The sequence below is a fragment of the Octodon degus genome, unplaced genomic scaffold (assembly GCF_000260255.1).
Source record: "Octodon degus isolate 3935 unplaced genomic scaffold, OctDeg1.0 scaffold00131, whole genome shotgun sequence".
NCBI classification, from domain to species: domain Eukaryota; kingdom Metazoa; phylum Chordata; class Mammalia; order Rodentia; family Octodontidae; genus Octodon; species Octodon degus.
In genome coordinates this window covers 6097794-6122086 of record NW_004524707.1, presented here as the reverse complement: position 1 = coordinate 6122086, position 24293 = coordinate 6097794, and the positions used below count along the sequence as shown (strand labels likewise).

The window sequence follows — 24293 nt, the reverse complement described above, 5'->3', positions numbered from 1 at the left end:
GTTTTACCTACCTCTACATAGATCTAATGCTATGCCAAGCTTCTACGACTCATCTTGCAAAACTGAAATTTTATACCTGCTCCCTCCTGTCTTTGCTTCTAGATGCCTCCCCTACAGCAAATCTACAGATGCTCAAGTCCCAGATATACAACAGCTCACTACAATGGTGCCTTGATCCACAAATGTAATTTGGGCCACAACTGGTCATGGACCAAATCAAATTTCTCCACAAGGTTCAATGTAAATAATGTTAATCTGTTCTGAGAATATGTATTTTTTTACCACAAAAACATGAAACAAATTACAGTGCAGTATGAAGACAGAGAGCACTAGCCTTACATGAGGTGACTTCTGGCATGGAGGACAGGAAAGTGGGTGGGGAGGGGGCTATGGTGTGGAGGGAGAGTCCCCTCCACAGGACATGGGGAGATCGTCTTCGGGGGCTTCCTCTCTTGGTCTCTGCTTAGCTTCCAGGTCAATTTTGATACTCAACTTGTTTCTTGGTTTTGTTATATTGCGTAACCTTCTGGAAGTGACGGATGTCATCACTCATCAGATTCAACACTCTCTTCATGAATTACAGGTATGGGGGGTGCTTCCCGAAGAAGTGCTGGCAATCGTTCTTTTTTCCACAGCAGTTCACGACATCCCTGCTAGTCTCCCCGCCGACTTCCTCCTCCTCAGAGAACGCTCCTCAGCAAGCGCTTTCTCCAGACTGCAGCAGGTTCCTCCACCATCAGCTGCTGCGCGTGGTCTGCAGCAAGCACTCTGTGTCTGCACCATCAATGTCCAGACTCGTGCGTGCTCTTGCCCACGGACACAGTGTCCTCCACGACCCGAGCAGCAGAGCCTTCAAAGGCACGTCCCACGACATATTCCGGTTAGAGTTCCCTCCAGGCTGAGTCTACTTCTGGTATGTGACGTCTTCCAAAGCTTTGTCAATGAGATTGACACAGTGGAGGACATGGAACTATTTCTTCCAGAACTCTTCCAGAGTCAAGGACATCCCTTCAGTAACATTAAAACACTTGGTGTGAGCCACAGAATGAGTTCAAGGACAGCCCAGACAACATAATGAAACCTTGTCTCAAAAATCCAAAACATACAAACAATTAAAACCAAAAAACTACCTGGTGAAGAATGTGTTTGTGTACAGACTGCTGAAGTGAGAAGTCACTTGCTGGTCCACGGGCTGCAGAAGAGGTGTTGAACAGCAAGGGAGGTTCTAGGACACTTCCCACCAGGAGAAGGCACCCTACTGCAGTCGGCTGTAAGGAAGACTTTTTTCTTTTCTTTTTTTTGCGGAACCGGAGATCCCTCACGCTTGCCAGGCAAGTGCTTATTCTACTTAGCCATCTCCCCAGCCCCAGAAAGATATTTCTTACTGGTGGGGTTCAAACACCTCATGTAGCCGCTCATGAACAAATGCCTCTGACCCTAAGCTTGGCCCTCCAGGTGACAGGCAGCCTGGGCTTGCTCACATTCTGTTCCTCAAATGCCAAGGGGTCTGGAATATACACCAGCCGTGGCTCAGTCTTTAGATTGGCGCTTGTGTTCACACACAGGGAAAGGGTCAACGTATCCTTCCAGGGCTTGTGCTCTAGTGGCGCCTTTTCCTCCTGCGTGATAAAGGTTCTGCTCAGCATCTTCTTCCAGCAGACCCTTTCCATCGAAGCTGAGCAGTTGCTGAGCAGTGTATCCTCCCACCTTCATTCTTTCTCGTAGGCTTCTGCAGCAGCTTCATCAGAGTGGGAAGCCTCGCCATGTCTTAGCACACAGTAGATGCCATTTCTCCAGCAGAATTTATCCAATGAGACTCTATTGGCTTTAAATTCATCACTTATTGCACTCGTAGAGGCGTTTCCTTGTGGTAAATCACTATGCGATCTCCTGGCTTTTTCACAGACCACTGCTCCACTGACACCATCACCTGCCAGCTCTTTCTCATCCAGCCACGCTAACAGAAGCTTTCCCACCTCTTCCAGCACTTGTGTCCTCTGCTTGGTTAGCATCACTAGTCCTCCTGCCACAGTAGCTCCTTTGACAACATCAAATTAGTCAAGACTGTCAACTTCAACATCTTGCACTCCAAGGCCAAAGAAGTCACATGATAACCATTACAGGCTTTTCTACAACTTCCTTCTTCAATTCAATAGTTATTTTCTTCAAAACATTTTTCTTTAGCTCAGCAGACTAAAGCACCTGCTTAGACAGAGCACAGGGCCAGGGTTCACCCCCAGTGTGCCATGCCGGCCCTACCCCCGGGACACACTGAGATGGCAATTGGGACGGATGCCTGTAACGCCAGCACTTGGGAGGCTGAACACAGGCAGATCACTACGAGTCCGATCTACATAGTGAGCCCCTGTAGACCTTGTATTAAATACAAAAAGAAAAAACTTTTCTTCTCACCATTCTCACTGTGAACTTGCTCTGTACCATCATGCTCTCTCTGCACTTTCTTAGGAGCCATTCCGGATTGATGCACAGTGCTAGGTGTTTAAAAAGCACACAAAGAAACTCCACAGCAGTGTGTACCGAGCTGTCTCAATTAGAGGAAGCCATGACCATGTCTCAGAGCAGAGAAGACGGCCACATTCATGTTCATGTGAATGGCAACAGAGTTCCGCCTAATGCTCCAAGAACAAAAGCATCTGTGAGCAAACAACCTTGCTCTTGCATCTACCCACACCTCCCATGCACTAAGTCATCCCTAGGGTAGGTGCAGCATCCCCTGCAACATAAAGGTTAGGTAAACAGTTGTTCTCTCCTATTACTTACAGAATAATGATTAGATGGGACAGCCTACTTTCACATCCATGACATTTTTATCAGATACTTTCAATCTGCAGTTGGCTGGATCTGAGAACATGGAGCCTGTGGATGCCCAGCACCCACTGTGCACTATCTGGCCTCACTTCTGCTCTGTAAGCTAAGAAGCCCAGTTTGTAGGCAAATGTGTCTATTTTTTCACCAGAAACAAAAAGGAAGGGGTGGGTGTGACACAGTAAAGAAACCAAGTGGACAGAATTTGTAGCAGGGTCGGTGGCAGGGACGCAGCCCTGGGAAGCACTTCCACTGTGGCCTGGCCTTGCACCTTGCTTCCCTGCAGTCCTCTCTGGCCCTGGGCAAGGATCTGGCCTTCTTCACCACCACCGTCTTGACTTTTTATGTCAAACTCCTCCTTTGGGAGCACTGCATAGCTCACTGGCTTCTGCTTCCCACAGACACAAGTGAGAGCAAAAGAAGGGTTAGAAGAAATCCATGACAGAACTGCCACTCCACAGGACACTTTTTACAGCAGGAAGGATGAGAGGGGCCTGGGCCTCCCCCACACGCCATTTCTCCCCTCTGGCTAAAGGATGATCGGTAGCCCCTAATTAGTGCTGCAAAGACCCAGACACCAGGCTCATTCCAGAGGGGAGCAGCTCATTCATTTTTTTATAACATTATTAGAACTTATTTACTTACACAGATGAAAGTGGACTACAGTACAATATTTGCAAAATTAAAATCCTATGTAACAATGCAAATATTTCACCTGGGTCATCATCTCTGTGTATATTTAAAAATATATACATAATGGCTTGAGCTTTCTCAGTGGACCCAGAACACACATGCACTTTAGCTGTTTCTAAGCTGCTGGATGGAATACAGACCCTAATTATCTTCCCATTACCATCTGATCATACTCCAAAGATAAAAACCCATCCTCCTTAATATCTTGCTTTCCAGAGCAGCTTAGAGCTCAAATAGGCTTTCATGGTCTTAAGGGGAAACAGAAAAGATAGCAGCTCATCCCTGTCTTTCTTCTTTCTTCTTCAAAGACACTCTAGACCCTGATGGCATATCAGCCTCAACCTCTAGAAAAAAAGATAGCACAAGAAGTGAGCAGCCACCCTGGTCAACCTTCTGTCCCAAAGGATAGGCCGCACCCACAAGGGCACATGCCAGGACTGCGCCTGCACTGTACTGAGCACTGCCCCTTAAGCAGAATGTGCTGGCGTGTGAATGGAATTTACCTTTCAAAGGGACCACAGGGCCTTGAGAAACCTCAGCCAGCTCCAGAGCCAGGCAGGAGGCTCACTGCCCGGCACGATTTGCCTAAACAGGATCCTCACACTCCACACCCCAGAGAGTCCTAACTGGTATCGTCATCTTCCTTAAGACAAAAGCAATGCCCCTGAGGAACTCACATCTGGTCTCTGGAGTAAATATGGAAGATGATGAGAAAGAAAATTTATGTTGCTATTTAGAAATCTGTAGATCCTTATTTAAAATACGTATTTCACATGGGTTAAAGAGATAAATAGAAACAATATAGAAAACAAGAAGAAATACAGGTAGATGACTTTCTGAATTATAAGTCTATAAGCCCAAAAGCAATGAGAACATTTTTAAAAAGTGAAACTTAAGCATTTAAGGTTTCAGAGAAACTAGAAGGGTGGCTCCAGGTCTTCCTCCTCAAAGACTTGATGGTGCCTGGCTCACTCTCCCCACTGCCCTGAGGGACACAGAGGGGTGCACTGTGCCCCTTGGCTCCTCACTCAGGGTCGCAGCCACCTAAACTCAACTTTCCCAGTGACAATATATACTTAGCTCAATGGCAGTCGGCTATGCAGCTCAGTAGCTGTGTCGGAGGAATACAGGAAGCACTGCTTGCGTTCATCTCCTTCGTGCTACAAACAGCAAGGTGCAAGCACTTGTGTCAAAGTGTAAACAAGTGGAGAGTGGGGAGACAGCTCAGTGGCTTAAGCACCTCCTGGCAAGCTTACGGTCCTGAACTTGATCTCCAGTACCAAAAGAAAATTGGAAGCAGGTTGGGTTTACCCATGTTATATACTCTGCCACGTTTTTGTGTGTTTATATTAAATGTTTTCTTTTGCCTTTTTTTGTAGCATTAGCCTAACATAGTACAATGTCACATGAAAATCTGCTTTTAGAACTTTAGAAGAAGACTGCAAATGGGTCATTGGGTGACTCGGCTACTGATGATGGCCTGGATCATGCAAGCCAAAGAAGTGAGCAGGTGAGACAGACAGAGAAGTGCAGGATGGAGGCCTTGGTCCTGAGGAGGGAGAAAACACAGATGTAAACAAGTATTTGAGTAGTCAAAATGCTACCAAATGATCATGCATGCCTCAACAAGCCAGCTCCATTCTTGCCAGGGGTGACACGTATCGCATGCCATGCCATGCCAGCACTGCAATTCAATGTTGGAAATTGCCTGTAATAGGCATTATGCTACAAAATGTTTTTAAATACGTGAATAATAAAATACAAGTGCCAGGCATGGTGGCACACACCTGTAATCCCAGCACTCAGGAGGTTGAGGTAGGAGCACGGCTGTGAGTTTAAGACCAGCATACAAAGGGGGCTCAAAGTCAGCCTGAACTGCATAGCTGGATGCTATCCCGAAAAGACTAACAAAACAAAATTCTATACACATCAACAGTAAAAATATATTTATCAAGTGAATCAAAAATATATTTATCTGAACTGAAACCTCACAGTAGGACTTTATCATTCTAATCATAAGAATCAAAAGGATTTGTGGAGAAGGGTGGAGTTGAGATTTTTAGGAAAATAATGACACTCAAAGAGATTTGATTTCCTTCAAAATTGTTTATTTCTTTCAACATTTTTAATGACAAAAGACCCACCAAGAAAGAAAAATATCTGACAATCTGGCTGCAATTCACCCTTTTTTGGGTGGGGGTGCGTTTACCAAGAATAGAACTCAGGGCCTTGAGCTTGCCAGGCAGGCGCTGTGCCTCCAATCTATATTCTGGCCCTTCATTTTTTTTTCTTTTTTTTTTTTTTGAAAGCTTTGTTCTGAACTGTCAAGCAATTTATTTATACACTGTCCAAATACATGACAATTGACGAACATCTTCCATCATTTGGTGGTTGTTGACATTTTCAGCAATTACAAGCCAAGTAACTCTTCCAGCTATGGTACAAAAACTATACCCTGGTAGATGCAGAGACATTTTATGCCTTGAATTTTGAAATTTTAACCTGGAACTCAGCCATCAGGTCTTTCTTTGTGCAGTAATAAGCCATATAACACTGTAAACAGACTTGTTGTGTCTATTTCAAAAAGTAATCCAAATGTCACATTTGTCAACTGGCTCACTAGTCACCTGCTGCTGTTTCATTTGCCAGAAGAACACCAACTGTGTGGAATAAGCGCTTCCCTGGCAAGTGCAAGGACCTGAGTTCAATCCCTGGTTCCGCAAAAAAAAAAAAAAAAAAAAAAAGAACACCAACTGAGCAGCACAGGGACTGTTCACAAGGACAGAGCTGAGATTCCAGAGAAAGGCTTGCAAGCTCACAATAGAGAAATGTATAAGACTGGGTGTGGTGGCGCATGCCTGTGATCCCAGAGCTTGGGAGGCTGAAAATAAGAGCATCACTACAAGTCCGATCTGTATAGTGAGAGCCTGAAGACCCTGTCCTGAATACAGAGAGAGAGAGAGAGTTCGATCTTTGGATTACATAATGACATTGGCTTCCTATTTGGTGAACAAAAATGAAGTAGTATTGATACTGTCAACATTACACCACAACAATAAGATTAACAATGAGGCCAAGTGTAGGGATACATGCTGGTAATCCTAGCACTTGGGAGGCTGAGGCAGGAGGATCCCATGAGTTCAAAATCAGTCTGTGTTACATAGCTCCAGGCTGGGCTGGACTACACAGCAAGACCCTGCCTCAAAAACAAACAAACAAAAAAAGGATTAACAGTGAATCCTCAGCACAAATGAAGGCAGAAATGATCACATTTGGTAACAAAGGCAGTGTAGATGCTGTTAAGAAGTTGTATGGCAACTATGATATCATTCAAAACACAAAGCATTGGCCAATGGTTGTGTTTTACTTAATCCTAAACATGTTAGGCATCAATAGTTTCAGAGTTTACAAAGAAAATAACAGGCACAAAACAGAACACAGAAATTTTCTTAGAGGATTAGGACTATAATTGATAAGTGATAAATTATAATAGAGAAAGCACTGTGTGCATCTGCCCCAAGCACTCCTTGAAAGAGTTCTGGAGCAGACCGGTGGACGGACAGACAGGCGGACTCTACAAGAACCTGTAAAAGAACTGGAGGACCAGAATGACGTCAAGTGCATCCTACCAAAGAAGACAGGAGAACAAGACACATGTTACCAGTAAGGGAAAACTGAACACGGAACATGCTGCTCTCACATGTGAAAACCACCTTATGTGTGTGTAATAATAGAAACAAAGATTGTTTCTGTGGCAGTTTTATTTGTATTTGCATTGTAGTTTATACAGGAATTTATTTCTATTTTTTAAATTTTGTAAGCAAGGAAAACAGTTGATTTTAAAACTGTTGATGTTTATTCTACATACTCGTTACATATTAAAATTTTAATATTTCATTTTATTGACATTTTATTTTCATTAATATAATAAAATATATTATCTAATACAATAAAAGTTAATAAAACTCTAATACAATTAAAAATAATAATTCATCAAGAGAAATACTACTAAATGTGAGCACTATACACCCACCATAATGTTCCTTTCAAAAATTTGCTGTGATGCCCAGTACAAGGGGGAGCTACAGCAGCATGCAGTGTAGTCCTTGGATAGAAGAAACAAAAGATTGTAGAAAGGAAAGAAGGAAATGGTAACTAAAAACTGTCCTTTTAAGAAGACACCAGCTCCCAGGCCCCAGTACCGCGGCTGACCCCGATCAGCATTCCTCTGGTCAGGTAGGCCCCTTCTCCACCTGATCAGTCACACCCAAAACTCCTCAGGAACACTCAAAAGCCCATTAAATTGGCTGAACTGAGAACAGGAAGAGCAGGAACCTGACCCTCAGCTAAAAGAGCAGGTTGAGAGAATCCAAAGATGTTTACCTATTCCTGTTAGAATGTTTACCTATTACCTATTCCACAAACAAAACAAAACCCCTGCCCACACCTGTGGAAAGGACGGCCCTCTGGGGAAGGACCACCTCTCCCAGCCTCTGCCCTACACAGGGAATGTTCCCGAGCCGGGAAGAAGGCTGCTCTTGCTCTGAATGCCCCCTCCATCTTGAGTATGTCCTAAATCGCTGCCTGATAAACGCTTCCTGGGCCACGTACTGATGAGTCCTAAAACCTTCTTGCATGATGGAAGTTAGTGAAGCCTGGGCTACAATAGGCTAGTTAAATTCCTTATTTTTGCTTCTGGACATCTCAGCCCCATCGCAGTGACACTCTCGGGGGTTTAGGCCTCCCCCAGGGACCCAGCAAAGCCCCATGTCTTAAAAAAAGTCAAATGATATGGCTACAGCTCTGGGCCAGCAAAAATGTAAAACCGAAATGTTTAAAACCAAAATCTTTTTTTACTTTGTTGCCAGAGCTCAGCCAAGCTAAATTTAAATGGGCAGCAATTTAGGCCTCTTTATCCACAATGAGATGGTGTTGGTTTATTCTATCATCTCTTTCTGTGAGAATCTCATTTGTTCCTTTCTCTTTTGTAGTGACACATTAAGAATTCCAACTACTGGCCTTCTGAGTTTATTCACAGGTGACTTGTGGTTCCTGCTTCTTCAAAGGCTCCCCTTTGATTTCTTCAAGAAGCACACAGGACTGAACTACTGACTTCCCGCAGTCGTGACAGAACACCCCTAGGGAAACACCACCTCTCATTCAACGTATCAGTTCCTTTGCAGCACCCCAGCCATTTTTGGGAAGCACGTTCCTCTATGCAGTTGTGGGACTGGGGTCAAGGATGGGTCTGAGCTCAGGGGACATCGATGTTATGCCAAAGAAGTCCGTGTGACTTCTATCAGTATAAAGATGCAGCCAGTGAATTTCAGGCAAGCTGTAGTTTCTTTTATGCAAACACTAAGCATTCAATACTGTCTGACAAGGCCCAGAGCCCTTACACCCTTGCTCAATGACCTGGCTCCCTACTGAACCAATATTAGCTAAGCAACTACACTTATAATCTAATAGGTTGGCTGCAGCTCGACCCACACTGTACCCACACTGTGACTCTGTTACACAAATCACCCCAACAAAGGGTTTCAGTGCCAGCCCACTCCAGACTCCTCCAGTCTTTCAGGAGCTATCTCTCAATGATCCTTGCTAGCTCTTAACCTCATTCCTTGAAATCCATTCTTTGATTTCTGGGGACACGGATGTCTGACATCTAGCAGTTGGGTGTCACAATTCTATTCCATTACAGGAAAATGCCACTGCTCTCTAGGGCACTACAGGACCCCTGCCGACTCTTGGCCATCGCACTCTGCATCTCTCCACCCAACTGAGACCATTTTCTCTTTGTTTAAAGGGCATTTAAAATATGCGCTCCCCATTTAAAAGGGAAAACTCCCACTCAACTCACCCTCTTCTTCTGCCAGGCCTCTCGCCTCACTCCCCACCCTCGGACCCCTCCCCACAACCACCACATCCAGTCACTGGTCACCTTCCTAATGAAGCGTTTCCCATCCACACACCCCACGGAAAAGGGTGCTCAGTCTGCAGCAGCCCTGACTGTGCTGACTGAGAAAAGCATACATGTCCTAGCCACGGCTGCATATAAAGCAGCCGGCCCACCCTGGGATGCTCAGGGATGAAAGACTGACTGTCCGCAGCACCACCTCTGCCTACCTCCCCACCTGACCAGGTCCCAAGCGCCAGAAAGGAAACAGGAAGGGACTCCATGGAGTCTCTCACCCTGGAGAGGTTATGGGTCAGGTGTCTGTAGTTCTCAGAGATTAGGTTGTCTGCTTGGCAGGGTGAAGATGGCTCACATGGCCAGGGACGAAGAGGCTGGACTTCGGCAAGGCGAGGCTGACCTCTCATTCCCAATCGAATAAGTGAAGCATGTGCTCCTTCGCTTTGCACCTCACACAGTAACGGGGCAGAAAACCTCAAGGAGACAGCAAGGGGAGAGAAGCTTTGCTCCCCAGGTTCTGTTTGCCTTGTGCAGCTCTGGTTCAGGGTTTGTGTCTAGATGGACCGCCAAAGCCTCATGTGGTTGTAGGGGGACTTTTGAGGGACAGCTGGATCTAGGAGTGTGTGATGCTAGAATTAAGGGTGTGTGACTGCTACACTAGCCCACTGATTGGCTTGCGATGTTCTAGGTGTGAATAATGGAAAGGCCTGAGTGTGAGCACTGCCCGCCCAAAGGGTGCGTGGCCCACAGGATGTGAAGGACAGAGGAGGGCTCTGCGGCTGTCAGTGCACGCGCTGCGGCTGCTGCCTCCTGCCTGCTCTGGATGCCCCTCTGCCACACCACCCTGCCTTGAAGCCAGCTGATTATGAACTGAAACCTCTATAAACTGCAAGCTACAATAAAACCTTTTTCCTTTAACCTGAGGTGTTGGGCATTTTATCTCAGCAATGAGAAAAAGTAGCTCAGACAGTGACTAAACTGGAGCATCTTCTAGTATCTCCTCAAAAGGCCACCTGCCAGGTCAAAGTGATCCCTGTCCAGTAATTCAGTTTAGTTATGATACGTAAGGCAGTCAGAATACCTAAGATAGGGTCAGGTAAAAGAAAATAGCCTTCCTGGTTAGGGACTACTAGAAGCTGCAAAAACATGCTCAGAGACACAAAAGTAAACAAAAAAAGAGCTACAACTAGAGGGAGCTGAGGGCCTTTCCTTCCAGGAAGAAGGTATCCTAAGTTAGTTGACAGCTCTTCTGTAAGGGCTAGACTTAGAAGAATTTAAAAATGCAGGAAAAACCAGCTGTCTTAGAATTTGGTGTCCTATAAACCAGCTAAATAATTAATTTCTTTTAAATCCTAAGCCCTGCTCAATAGCCACCTGTTTAAAACAAGTCCCTGGAGCTGGGGAGAGAGCTCAGTAGTCTAAGCACCTGCTTGGCCAGCACAAGGACCCAGGTTTGATCCCCCGTATCACAAGCCATGCTGGCCCCAAAACCCAAGGAATGCTGTGCTGGCCACGAAAATCAGGCATGGTGGCGCACACCTGTAGTCCTAACACTGAGGAGGCTGAGACAAGAGGGTCACTATGAGTCTGAGCTGTGTATCAAGACCCTATAACAAACAAACAAATAATAAAACAAGTTCCTTTACACAAGCCCAAAACAGAGAAGGCACATCAGACTTGTATTCAGACTTACATTCCTCTTGGGTATCCATCAAGAGCTTTTTCTTTTTATTTTCAGTAAGTATGCTTCTAAACTCCTCTGTTTGTCCATAAGTTTAGTCTTCAATTTCATGAGACAAAGAACTTGGATTTATTAAAATTAACCATTTAACCAACACCAACTACTTTAAAGTCCCTGTTTTTCCTCCTGACCAAGCTTAGGAGAAAAAACTGAGTCCAAACAAGGACAGGAAGTGGGACCCAAGGCAGAACACCCCCGTGTACATCACAAGCCTGGCAAGTGTAAGGTCAGGGAAGCCCACTGTTAATGACAGTCTCCCAGACACGGCCATGTAAGTGGTGCACAGTAGGCTTCATAATTATTTGCTAAATAAATGGACAGCATTTTTTTCAGACCCACATGGCCTTCTTGCCTTCTCATTCCACTCATTGAACCACAAATATTTCTTAAAGAGTGATTTTATGTACATTTTTTAATCTTATCATTAATCACTGATTAAGACATGATTCTTACACTCATGACAGTTATACAGTCACATCCTCCACTAGAGGACATGTACCTAGACATGTACCTTTTTCTAATTGGTCTTTTATTCTTCATCTAAAAATGCATGTCCCTTTGCTGGGAAAAGCATAGTGGCTTCACCTCTCTATCTGTTACTAAAATCCTGAAGAAAACCAATAACAGCCCCTTTTCCTTGGACCTGGGGTAGACGAAGGTGACTATAATGTGCAGCCTTAGATAAGGCCCTGTCTTAGCGGAACAGAGGACACAGTGCATGAGACCTGTCTTAGCAGGCCGCCATAAGCAATCCAACACAGAGGACGAAGAAAGGTACTATGAATTGCGAACGTTCCCTTCAGAGAGCAGAACTTCATATAAAACCTACACTAGAATCCCAATTGATCTACAGATTTTTATCAGACTATTAGTAAGAATTAATTAGCATTTCGCATCTTTAGTTTAAGTGGTTCCTTAGCAACTATTATTGCTTCCTTCATATATTTTTGGCAAGCATCTTAACAATTATTTTTTTTACCACTATTAGAATGATACATGCATGATATCAAAAATCTAGAAAACACAGCAAAGCTGATATAAAAATCAAGTATACTCTTATAAAGATACAAATATTCTGGCACATTTCCATTTAATCTTTGACTTAATAGCTATTTGAAATTAATATGTCCCAATAAGCCAACTCTGGCAAAAATCACCAATAAACTCAGATTTAAATTGCCATCCACAACCTCTTTCAATCTGTACAAGGTTGTATCTTTGTGACTGTAGAATGAGCAGTAGATTCACTTTAAAAACATAAAATTCAAAGGGAGAAACTGGTTACATTGGTTGTTTAATACCTAAACAGCGGCTGGTGCTGCTCACTTTTCTATTTGTCTTTCCAGCATGTCAGCAGTTAGAATCCAGATCTTTAACTATTAGTTGAGATATAATACCATTTAAATATAGATTTCTCTGACTGTTTAATACAAAAAATAGAGTGCTAGTAGTATTTTCTTGACAAATATACAATTATCATTATTTATCAACATATTTAACAGGAATTTATTTTCAACTACAGCATTCCAAAGTGAATATGCTATTCAATGTTATTTAAAATAAAAAGTACTGGCTTACCTGATTAAGAAATTATGTAGTCCAACATCAAAATACCTGTTCAAAGAGAAAAAGACAAGTAGATCAATACAACATATCCATACCAATAACACACTTTATCAAAAAATATAAAATCTACTTTGAGAATATGGTAAAGAAATGGATCACTCCACAGCAGTGGTTTACAAAGGTAACCTCATATTGTTGGAAATATAAAGGCTCAGACCCCAGCTCATATATTCTGACCCAGAAATTCTGAGAAGAGGTCCACAAGTAGATGTAGTAGCCCTCAAGGTGATTTTAACACAGAGCCACGGGCACACAGGCTCTGCATGGGCCAGGCTCCTGGGCGTTACATAATTTCCCACAGATCAGCTCCCTCACCAGAGAAATGAGAGCCTTTCAGAGGGAATTCTTAGAATTAACACGTACAATTAACAGATACCTTGAGAGCAAAGGTGTCTCAGTAGGTCTAAAGCAAAGGTCTTATAGTAGATTTCCAGGTGCCTTCTACTTTTGTAATAGAAAAATCTTTTTAACACTAGCTCTCTCTGATGTTTACTTACTCAGAAACCAACAAAATGTGTTTTAAAAGCACAGAATCACACTAGTCAGAAGGCAGGGAAAGGATCAGCTCTGGTCTTTGAGCTCTGCCCAGTTTTAGTTGGGGTAGCTTTCCATGGAGAATAACCTGTCCCAAAGCTGGGTATGAGAGACAGGGGCAGGGAAGCACTGTGGCCCCATGCACTGAGCCTGGCCTGTGCCTGAGCCTCCCGCCAGGCATTTGTAAGCTCTACATAAGTGTGGACCAGTTAAATCACAGTCTTCCCTACACAGACACCATGGTATAGGGTGGTCCACGTGGCTTAGTCCACATGAATGGCACTAACATACTTGTTCCCTTCTGACCTGTGTAGACTAAGCCAACACCCTGCTCTCCCTTTGAGTGTGGCTGCAACGTGTTGCTGCAGTCCATCAGGCAAGTCACTGCTCCTAGCACATCCATGTGCCTGTCAGAACCCATCCAAGGACTGGCTTCCTGGTCTGCAATCTACTTAAGAAAGGCCAGAGTCAATCCTGTTCCTACAGGCAATGGACACAGGAATTAGCCTAGAGTGAAGTCCACTGCTCAAGCCACCTGTCCCCAGCTTCCAGCTCCATCCTTGCTCTGTCCCTGAAACAATCCAGCCACTTGACACTTCCCCCACATGACATTATAATAGGACTCCTTGCAGGGCCTTTCTAAATGACAAGGCTATTTATGTACATAACTATCTACAGGTCTTGGACTTGGGGGAAGTGAGAATAGAGCAACTCAAAGCCCAAAAACAAGGTGTATCATTTGCCACATTAATTACCCAAAATAATTTCAAAGTTCAGGAAAGGGGAGCTAGGTACCTGAACTCCCCTAATTCATAAGCCTTCTGTGCACAGCTGCTCTCCATGGGGAGCTGTCCCTGCAAGGAGCACAGACTGTTCCAAGTGAGCTCACTCGTCCAGGTGAGATGCTAAGTTCTTCCTACAATTGTACTGCACGCCAATTTTTATAAATAGAAATGATCCTTCCTCTCAACCAAAACCAAGGCTACTCTATTCAGCCATGTAAGTAAATATCTATGGCACAGGTAGCAAGTGTAAGTCTGCCATATCTAAAGTGGGAGGAGGGATAGGAATACGTAGATTGAAACCAAGGCTTCAGCTGCTTTGTCTCATCCAGTGCTCATTCAGCCTTTTCCACTGCATCAGCTATGGCAAGAAGAGACTTCCAGAAACACATGGATAGGGTCTACAGCTTTAGTGCAGTGACTGGGGTTGGGGAAGAAGGCACTGAAAGATCAAGCGGAAATCTAAGAATAGTACTAGAAATTGCTATTCCCACCTAGAATGCACCAAGTAATATACTCTGAATTCACATATGCATGTGGTCACCACTGAGACAGTACGGGTATTCTATGTATTTGTGAAGGAATCCAAGCAGCTAGGTAACTCACACAGCCAGAAGACAAAGCTGGCATCAGCCTAAACTCTAAGGGAGGTGAATGGCTTGCCCCTCCCAGCAGCCTGCTAGATTGTGCACTGGCACTACTGTTTCTGGAGACTGCTACTTGAAAACAGCTGCTCTTTTACAAATGGACCCCACCCTGCACCACCTGCTGCTCCCAGCAGAGTCCCTGCTCTGGGTCTCCCACAAGCCTGGCCTCAGACACATGGGCTCTAGGAAGTTACAGAAGTTCTCTTGGGTCAGCACCCTCAACACCTGGGGAAATGAGAGCCTTTTGATAAGGAGTTCTGAGAATTAGTAGATATAATAGACACACACAGCTGAGCAGAGCAGCTGGCATATAGCCCATACTCAAGTGAGCATCTTCTTCTTGCCTACTGTTAAAGCTTGCTTTAATGGAGCTGGGTTGTCCTAGAAGCCTAGGAGAGGCTGAGACAGGAGGATTGCAACTTCAAGTCCAACCTGGGCAATTTAGCAACTCTGTAATACTGGCTCAAATAAAAAAAAGGTTTTTGTTTGTTTGTTTGTTTTGGTCTAGATTTAGGATTTAGGGATATAGCTCGGTACAGTAGTCCTGAGTTCATTCCCTAGTACTAAGAAAAGAAAAAGTAACAATAGAAAAAGGAAAGTTGTTTTAGTGGGAGCCTCATTCCCCATACCTCAATGGTGAAGCAAGCTACAAAAAGGACACACAGCATCTTAAAATGTAGGGGACAGCCGAGGGAGAGACAGACAGAGGTCACACTCCAGGCCCTAGTGGGGCAGGCAGAAAGCTGCAGGGTTGGAGGCTCAGCAAGGACCCTGGCACCAGTGGGACAGAGCCCAAGGAGCAGGCAGGCGAACATGTCAGTGCTGAAGCCAACGGAATACACACTGCTGGTACTCAGCTGTGCCTGCGAGAGGCTGTGTCACCTAAAGCTCAGGCTCAGCTGCCCAGAAGCGCAGGGTGGAGGCATGGGCTGTGCGCTGTCCTGCTCTTCTCAGGTGGGTGTGCTTGTCTGTGGTGCAGGGAGCGGGGGGCTGCCTGTGGGCAGGGGCTTCAAGGATGCCTATGCCAGGCAAGCTCATTAGGGTGGAAAAAGAGTATGAGAAGTTGGCACTCACAGGGAAACTGAAGTGAAATGGAAAGAACCAGAGGTGGAAGTTAGCATCAGAAGACATGACAAGAGAACTGGAAGGGGAGGGAGTCAAAGCCTCTCACAGGCATGAGCGTCTTCCACCACAGCCACACTGCTTCATCGCCAGGGCATTCACTCACATGCAGTGACTGTATTCTCAGTGCCTTCTATGCTGGGGAGCCTGGGGTACAGAAGTGATCACATAAGAAGCCCCCCAACTTTCCTGCCACTCACATTCTGGTTAGAAATGGTAAACAACACACAAGCATGTGAATAAGAAGCATCTGATATCAGAGAACATGAACAAGGTGGCAGGGCAGTGACTCCCCCTGGAGGTCATCTCTGAGGAGGGGATGTCTCCCTGCATAGTCAGAAAGGGACAGCTACATAGAGAGCAGAAGAAGAATGTTACAGACAGCAGGACATCTGGGGAAAGGAGCCCAGCTGGGAAGAGGGACCCACACTGAGAAGAAAGAATGTGGTGGTTGTGGCTGCTAAAAGCCAGGGTCAGCACAGCATGGGGGGGGGTGGAAAACGGGGACCAACTGAGGTCTAAAAGACAAGCAGCACCAGCTCTTGAAGGGCTCTGCAGGATACAATTTGGGTTTAACTTTAACACTGACAGGAAACATTAGGTGAATTTTAATAGTGAAGTGGTATTTTTTAAAGTATTTACATTTCATTCAATGGGGAGGAGGTATAGTATGCTTTGGTCTATGGGTTAAAAGGGTCACTGTAGTAGATGTCCTAGAGAGGAAGCAGGGAAGGGGAAGTAGGATAAAGCCACTGCCTTTCATGGAGCACTAGAGAGGAAAGACAAGCATAGATCCAGCTATAATTTTTTGGCAAAGTCTGAAATGTTTATCAGCAGACCCAAGCGTGTGAAGAGAGCTGGGCTAAGAATGCAAAGGACTGAACAGCCTGCAATGCAGCGAAATGCCCATATCACAGTTTCAGGTCAAGCAACCCAGAGGCTTCTGCATGGTGTCTGGCTTTATTAGGGAACTTCTTTAGCACGCATGTGCAGAGTGAAGAAACAAAAGGATGGTCCTGTGGGCAAACTTGGGAAACGGCTCACTTGCCGCATGCACTCAAGACCCTGAGGCTGCATCTCTTCTTTCTATAGCCAGAGGGGCAAAGTATATATAGCAAAATTTACCGCTTCAACTATTTTTAAGTTTATATAGCAATGTCATTCAAGACATTCACTGACCAGGGATATAGCTCAGGGACAGAGCATGTGCATGGGCCTGGGTTTGAACACCAGCATGTGTGCACGCGCACGCACACATGCACACATAGTGCATTCTCATTGTGTGGCAGCCATCTCCACCCTGTATCTGCAGAACTCTTCTGTTTTGCCAAATTAAAATTCTGACCCCACTAAACATAAGCTTATGAAACATAAGCCCCCTCCCACCCCTTCTCATCCTTGTGCTCTACTTTCTGGCTATAAATTTGACAAGTCTCGGTACTTTCTATAAATGGAACAATATATTTGTCCTTTTGTGTCTGGGTAGCTATAGGTTTTTGAAACTAAGATTGACCTAATTTACCATAAAACCAACCATCGCTTTCCTGCCCAAAGACTTGAGGGAATAATTGGCTGCAAATTCATCTCTTTCCATGAAGGTACTGGCCAACCAACCAAATCCCTCTTCCTTCTCCTCCATCTGCACAACATGGTCTAGCTCCTAGAGATTTAGCTTTAGCACTACACATATGGGGTATTTAAAAACTAAACATACTCAAAATCACATTCACCTTATAAAATATGTTAATCTTGGAAAGGTAATATGTGTCTTCTTTGTTTTGCTCATGACTAGAGAAGTTTCCATTCTTATAGCATGTATGGAAGAGTTGCATTGCAAAGCACATTTTGATGCTCTGAAATACTTCCCAGAGATAATTTTGTGTAACCACCTAAAGCATAAAGGTCCCAAACCACTAAGAACTAATATTCTAGCCCCAGAAGCAGATCAAAAAGTAGGATATTTAAAAATCATCTCAAATAAAATAAAACTTTTTAAAAATCATTGCTAAAGATAAGGGCCTTCACAGTTAATAAAAGGTACAATGTAATTCCAGCAAGTTATAATTATGCTTCTCATCTTCCTTGGGTCACGGAAAGAAAGGGAAGGCTTTCTAAGAGGAAGTAAAGGTTATAATTCCTCACCATGTGAACCCAGCACACAGAGTGAAGAGAGAGGAGGGAGTTAAGGATTGTATGCAGCACACACATGGCACCTAATACATGCCAGATACATTTTTAAGCTACATACATGCATAATTAATCTCCACAACCATGCTGTGAGTTAAGTGCTGTCATCGGCCCCTCTTCGTCCAGGAAGAAACAAAGGCACAGAAAAGTTCAGTGACTGTCCCATCATCCCACAGTTAGGGATAAAGCCAGCATCTGAACCTAAACAGAGTCTATTAGGCAGAATCTGCCTCCCTCCAAACAGCAGGGTCCTCTTCATCTGCTTTGGGAGCACAAATGCCAACAGTTGTGAGAGCAGAAGGACACACCACGTGTGGGCCTCTTGCTTACAGAATTGTCAAAGATACAGTTTAGAGGATTTCTCTGTGGATGGGGCTGCCGGGGTAAAATCTTACCTTTTATTGAAAATACTAAAGCACTAAAGGGTCAAGCTGCCCACCAGTCCTTTCTAAACATAAAAGTAAATAGTTTTCTTAATGTTTTCCCAAGAGTGTAAAGATATTTAATATTAGGAAATCCATTAGTTTTTATCATCATTTTATAAAACTATCAAGAAAAATAATTTAATCTTTACCATAAATTCAGAAAAGGCATTCACCGAAACCTAAAACCCAGTCATGTTGATCCTCAAAATGTCAACAACTGGTGGATATGCATGCACTTTAGACCCAAAAACAGCACGTTACTTAGAGAAATATAAAAGACATTAGAGACTTTGCACTACAGTCAGGACCAAGAACAGGATGTCCACTGTCTCTACTCTGAATTGAACTCTCTGACACATGCACTTGCCATGCAACTGAAAAAGGGTGCGTCACAGAACTATTCAAAGAGAAAGGAAAGGAAGAACTTCCTCTACTGGCACATATGACTTTCATATGAAAAACTCAAAAGAACCATGGAAAAGTGGCCAACAAGAATATTTTAAGGGCCGGCCAGATAACTCAGTGGACTAAAGCACCTGCTTAGGCAGAGCACAGGGACTGGGGTTTGATCCCCAAGTGTCGTGCCGGCCTCATCCCTGAGGCACACTGACCGTGCGACTGAGACTGGGCGTCATGGTGTACGCCTGGAATTCTAGCGCTTGGGAGGCTAAAAACAAGTGGATCACTGAAAGTCCAATCTGTGTAGTGAGACCCTATAGACCCTGTACTAAATACATAAAAAAATTTTAATAACAGTGGGTTAAATTTCAACATACAAATTAACATCAGTGTTCAATATTGATGTTCATCAATCACTAAGAAGACTTTATCAGGTGATTAAAAAAAAAGGTATACTGGAATATTTAAATAAAACAAAAAAGTCTAAAGTGAAAATTGATTAAAAAAAAAAAAACCTCCCCAAAAAACCACCAAACTAGGCTGGAATGAATCAAAACATGAACTAGCTAGATTTCTAACATGGAAATGTATGTTTCCTCAAATTAATTTATAAATTTAATGTGATCCGAGTAAAAATACCATCAGGATTTTTTTTATAAACAGACGCATTTATAATATTTGGTATAACTACGCAAAACCAGTGAGGAACATTCTGGAAAGACAAAGCAATGAAGGGAATTTAAGCCTACCACACAGTAGAACATGTCACAGAATGTCTATGTTAAGTAGGGTTGTGGGGCACAAGCAGAATGAAGGAAAAGAAGCAGAATGAGGAAACCTAACACTTTTTAAACAAACTACCAAAGGTCAAGTGTGGGTTTGCATGACTCTGAAGGCCCAGGCATGGGACTGTTTGCACCTGTTATCAGGCGTTTCTCCTCGGGCCTCCACCAAGCACTCAAAAGAGACCCAGCATGAAGATTATTCTAGAAAACAAAGGGCTACATGTCTGCTGCAACAAGACTGACACCAACTACTGCAGTCTGGATCTAGACTGTCCCCAAGGGCCCATGTGTCAAAAGCTCCGTCTCCAGCTTGGTGCTACTGAGAAGCTGTAGGCAGTCAAGAGGTGGGGCCTAACGAAGAGCTTCAGTCACACGGAGCATGCGCTTGAGGGGGGCAACGGGAGTCCACCCACCGTCTCACTCTGCAGTGGGAGGAAGTAGAACCTGGCCCTGCACCAGCAGGCTTCTCCACCAGTGCTCTGGCTGCAATGTGCTACACTGAAGGGTCCCACAAATGATGGGGCCACCGACCACGGGACAGAACTCCTACAAGTGTGACACAAAATAAACCACTTTCTTTCATAAGGTGATGATCTCAGGCATTTGTTATAATAATAGAAAACAAAGTAACACCAAGTATAAACTGAGAGGGACTGACTCTACACAGGGAATTGATTCAAAATCAGAGGGACCACCACCATACGGGAATATAAGATGGTCTCCACGATAAACTGCTGACACAGCAGAGCGGAGAAGACTGTGTAAGTTGTGTTATCATTTGCTAGAGTAGGAATAATGAGCAGAGGTTGCCTGGTGCACACTGGGCCCTGGGCTCCATTCCCATCACCACACATTAAAAAGAAATAAAGTACATCTGGCTAAAGAAAGGAGATGGGCATACACACGCACACATACACATACACACACATAAATACACACATACACACATATACACTCACACATGCATGCATACATACACACATACATATATGCATACATACATACATGCACACATGCATATACACATACATACATGCATGCATGCTGTTTTAAAACAAAAATATAAACTTTAAAATTTTATATAGCTATTCAAAGGGACAGAGAAGAAGCACAGAGGAAAAATAAAAGTTTATGAATATATTTTGCCTTATAGATTTTAATTTTGAAGCCACATAAAATTTCTCATAACCAAAAAGCAATTCTTTTTTAAAAAGGAGCAATTCCCAAAATTGAGTACATAATGAAACAGAAAAATCTAATAAAGTACCAAGTTCTCAACATAATGACTTTAAAAAGGGGGAATGGATTTTTTAATGATTTCAAAATACACCTAACAATGACTGAATATTGTTAAGATCACACACACACACACACACATACACAAAAATTTCTACTCTTTTCAGTAATATTTCTAATAATAATGTACACACTATTCTTCTAGAATCATTTTTGTACATAATAGGAATATTTATGATTACTGCACTATAAATGTAAACTTTTAACAGAAGACAAAAGATAAAAATGTAGAAACCAAAGCAGCTGAGTACAGATTTTGTAATTCTACATTTGAGTCAGAAATATTAAGATGAATTCGGACTTGTTTTCCCTTTTAAAAAAATCTCTTGTCTATGTCTACTGAAAAAGTCTATGAAAAAAAATTCTAGGTGTATGGAGGACTCTCAATCTTGGAATATGGTCTTAGCAACTATTTCTTACTGAAAGGAAGCAGAGTTCTTGGAGAAACAGCTCATCCCAAGTATGGGACATCGAATGTGTAAGAACGGTCTTCAAATTTCCTTTTAACCTTGGAAAGTTCATCTGACCTCCCTTCAGAGGGCTCAGTTTCCATATAGACATTTAAAAGCACCTTGGGAGCTGCACTTGGAAGGGGATAAGATTTTTTTTAAAGAATTATATGCCAAGCGCTCTTGGGGGCTGGCCAAATAGCTCAGCGGATTAAAGCGCCTGCTTAGGCAGATGTAGGGGCCAGGGGTCTGACCCCTGGCTGGCTGTCTGGCCCTGCCTCCGGGGCGCATTGAGACTGGGCATTGTGGCACACTGTAATCCCACCTCGTGGGAGACTGAACAAAGGAGGATCACTAGGAGTCCAATCTATGTAGTAAGACCTTGTAGACCCTGTACTAAAATACAAAAATAAAAGAAAGAAAGAAAGAAAGAAAGAAAGAAAGAAAGAAGAAAGAAAGAAAGAAAGAAAGAAAGAAAGAAAGAAAGAAAGAACTATATGCCAAGTGCTCTCATGTGCTCTGTTTGTCTCTCTCTTTCTTCCCCGTCCTTCCTCCAGTACATATCTTAATTTTAGAAAGCACTAAAGTCCCTAGAGTTCCCCTGTTCTAGCCTCTTCACTGGGCTGACCAGAAAACAGAGGCAGGAAGACAGCTACAATGAGTGAAAGCACAGAGGTTCATAACACCAGGTCCCCCAGACTTCAGACCCTTGTTCAAAACATCACAATTCTGTCCTCTCCTCTGTCTTGTCATCTTCATTTCTAAGACTGCCCAAGAGAATGCTTCCTGATAACCCTGACCCTGACCCTGCTATCGCAGGCCATCATCAGCTCCACCTGTTGCTGTTTTCAGAAAGTTACATGATGGACACAGGTACGCTGTCTGCTGCTTGCTTGTGTTGAGAGGAGACCCAAGCCCCTCTGGGACTGACTTTCTAGAGAGACAGTGGTCCTCTTCCCACCTCCTGTAGGAGCACAGCCAAGGAATACAGCCTAAGCTGGTGCATACATGATCTCAGGATCATGTCTCAATGCTAGAGATTGCAATGAAGGAAGAAGATTACTACAGTTGATTCCTTCCAAATGCTGCACTCTGCTATGGCAATCACACTATTCAGCTACGACAACAGAATAAGTTCTGTTAAAAGAGCAATTCTAGACATGAGCTATCTATATTTGCTAAAATAATAGTGACTGTTTCCATAGAGATTTTAAATTTGCAGGCAATATCACAAACATTTCCTGATAAACTGTAAGATAAATAGAAGTCATCTGATACCTAAGTAAATTATAACATGGTCTGGAACAGTTCCGGGACCACAGCACTCCATATCATCATCCACTCCAATGAATAGTCATGGCACTGAATGAAGATTCAATTTTTGCCTTCAATTATGTAAGCCTAATGACCCAGCTCCAACTTGAATTTAGACCTCTTCACTGAAAATTCGGGAATCAAAAGTGACTTCAGGAAGCCATGCTGAACCTCAGATATCAGTGGAAGCCTCTGCACGCTGCACCCCACCTTCCCACGGTCCTAGGAGTGAAGTGGAACCCTGGGAAGCTTCAGGAGCCTCCATGGGCCCTGCTCCCTCCCCAATATGGTGGGAGTGGCACTGAGCCCAGGTGAACTTCAAGGACTTCAAAAATGTCAAGTGAAGGAGCAAAATGCAATCTTAGACACTAGCCCATACAGGACACACTGACATAGAAGAACTTGGAAGTCATACACCTGAATACAGTGAAGTGATATCAACTGAAGCACAACCCCCCACCCCGGCCAAAACTCCACTAGGCTGTAGAAGAAATCAGATCACAAATAATCTCCCAGGTTAAAAAAAAAAAATTACAACAATCATGAAAGAATTGCTTAGTACATCTAAAGAAGACACAGATTTTTAAAAGTACAGGAGTGTAAAAAATGATGAAAACATTTAATGAACAATACAGGAAACAATCAGAATGAATGAAACAGATTTAAACAGATATCCAGGAAATGAAGAATTCCACTGAAAGTTGGCAAAACTACTTGTATGAAAAAGACAACAGGAGAGCTTCCAGCTACCCTGCGCCAGCGGGACCTACTACTGATCCTGACGGGTGTAGCATGAGTGAGACGCTCTTCCGAACCCTTGGGACACGGCCCAACACTCCGCAACACCTCCCACACCCTGCCTGCCAAGTAGGAATTTCTGCCACGTTCTGGGAACCCCCAGACTCAGTGCTAGCCTAGGCCCAGTGAGTGTGTGGGAGAGATTCCGGCTACCCTGTGCCAGTGGGACCTATTACTGGTCACAGCCCAGGTGCAGCATGGGTGAGACCCTCTTCCACCCCATTAGGACGCCCCCCAATATTCCGCAGTACCTCTGCCACCCCACCTGCCAAGTAGGAATTTCGGCCACATTCCGAGAAACCCCAGACCCAGTCCTACCCCAGGCCCGGTGAATGTGTGGGAGAGCTGCCTCTCCGCCCTACTCCAACTTGTCCCCTCCAGGCTCCGTTCAGGCCTGGCATACAGGCCTGGGGTGAAACCCTGCAGCTGCAATCCCTGCAGAGAGTGTAGAGGATAGAATCACGCAGCTAGTCCAGGACAAGAACATCTTGCCAGAGGGCAACAACAGGTTCACGCCCAAGGGCAGCAGCGGGAAGGAGCTGAGCACAGCAGCCAGATGCAAGCCAGGCACAGCTGGATAAATCCAAACTTGGTAGATCTGTACCTGAACTTCAGTATGTGCTAAGCTTATTACTACAACGAAGATCTACAACAAAGGTAAGAAGACAGAGCTACACAAAATGATGAGAAGGAACAAAATGCAACCTCAAAACCAAAGCCCACCCATAACAAGTGCAGAGGACACTAACACAGAA

The 24293-nt window shown here is 43.9% G+C and overlaps 1 protein-coding gene across 4 annotated transcripts in view; it reads right to left on the bottom strand.

Annotated features, from left to right (window-relative positions):
* Window positions 1-24293, bottom strand: part of Hhat (hedgehog acyltransferase) — a 381668-nt gene that overhangs the window by 135608 nt on the left and 221767 nt on the right. For all 4 annotated transcript variants that reach the window (XM_023701140.1, XM_004641206.3, XM_023701141.1 and 1 more), the window contains one exon: window positions 12753-12788. In XM_023701140.1, the coding sequence (XP_023556908.1) occupies window positions 12753-12788 (36 nt within the window). The remainder of the gene's footprint in view (window positions 1-12752; window positions 12789-24293) is intronic.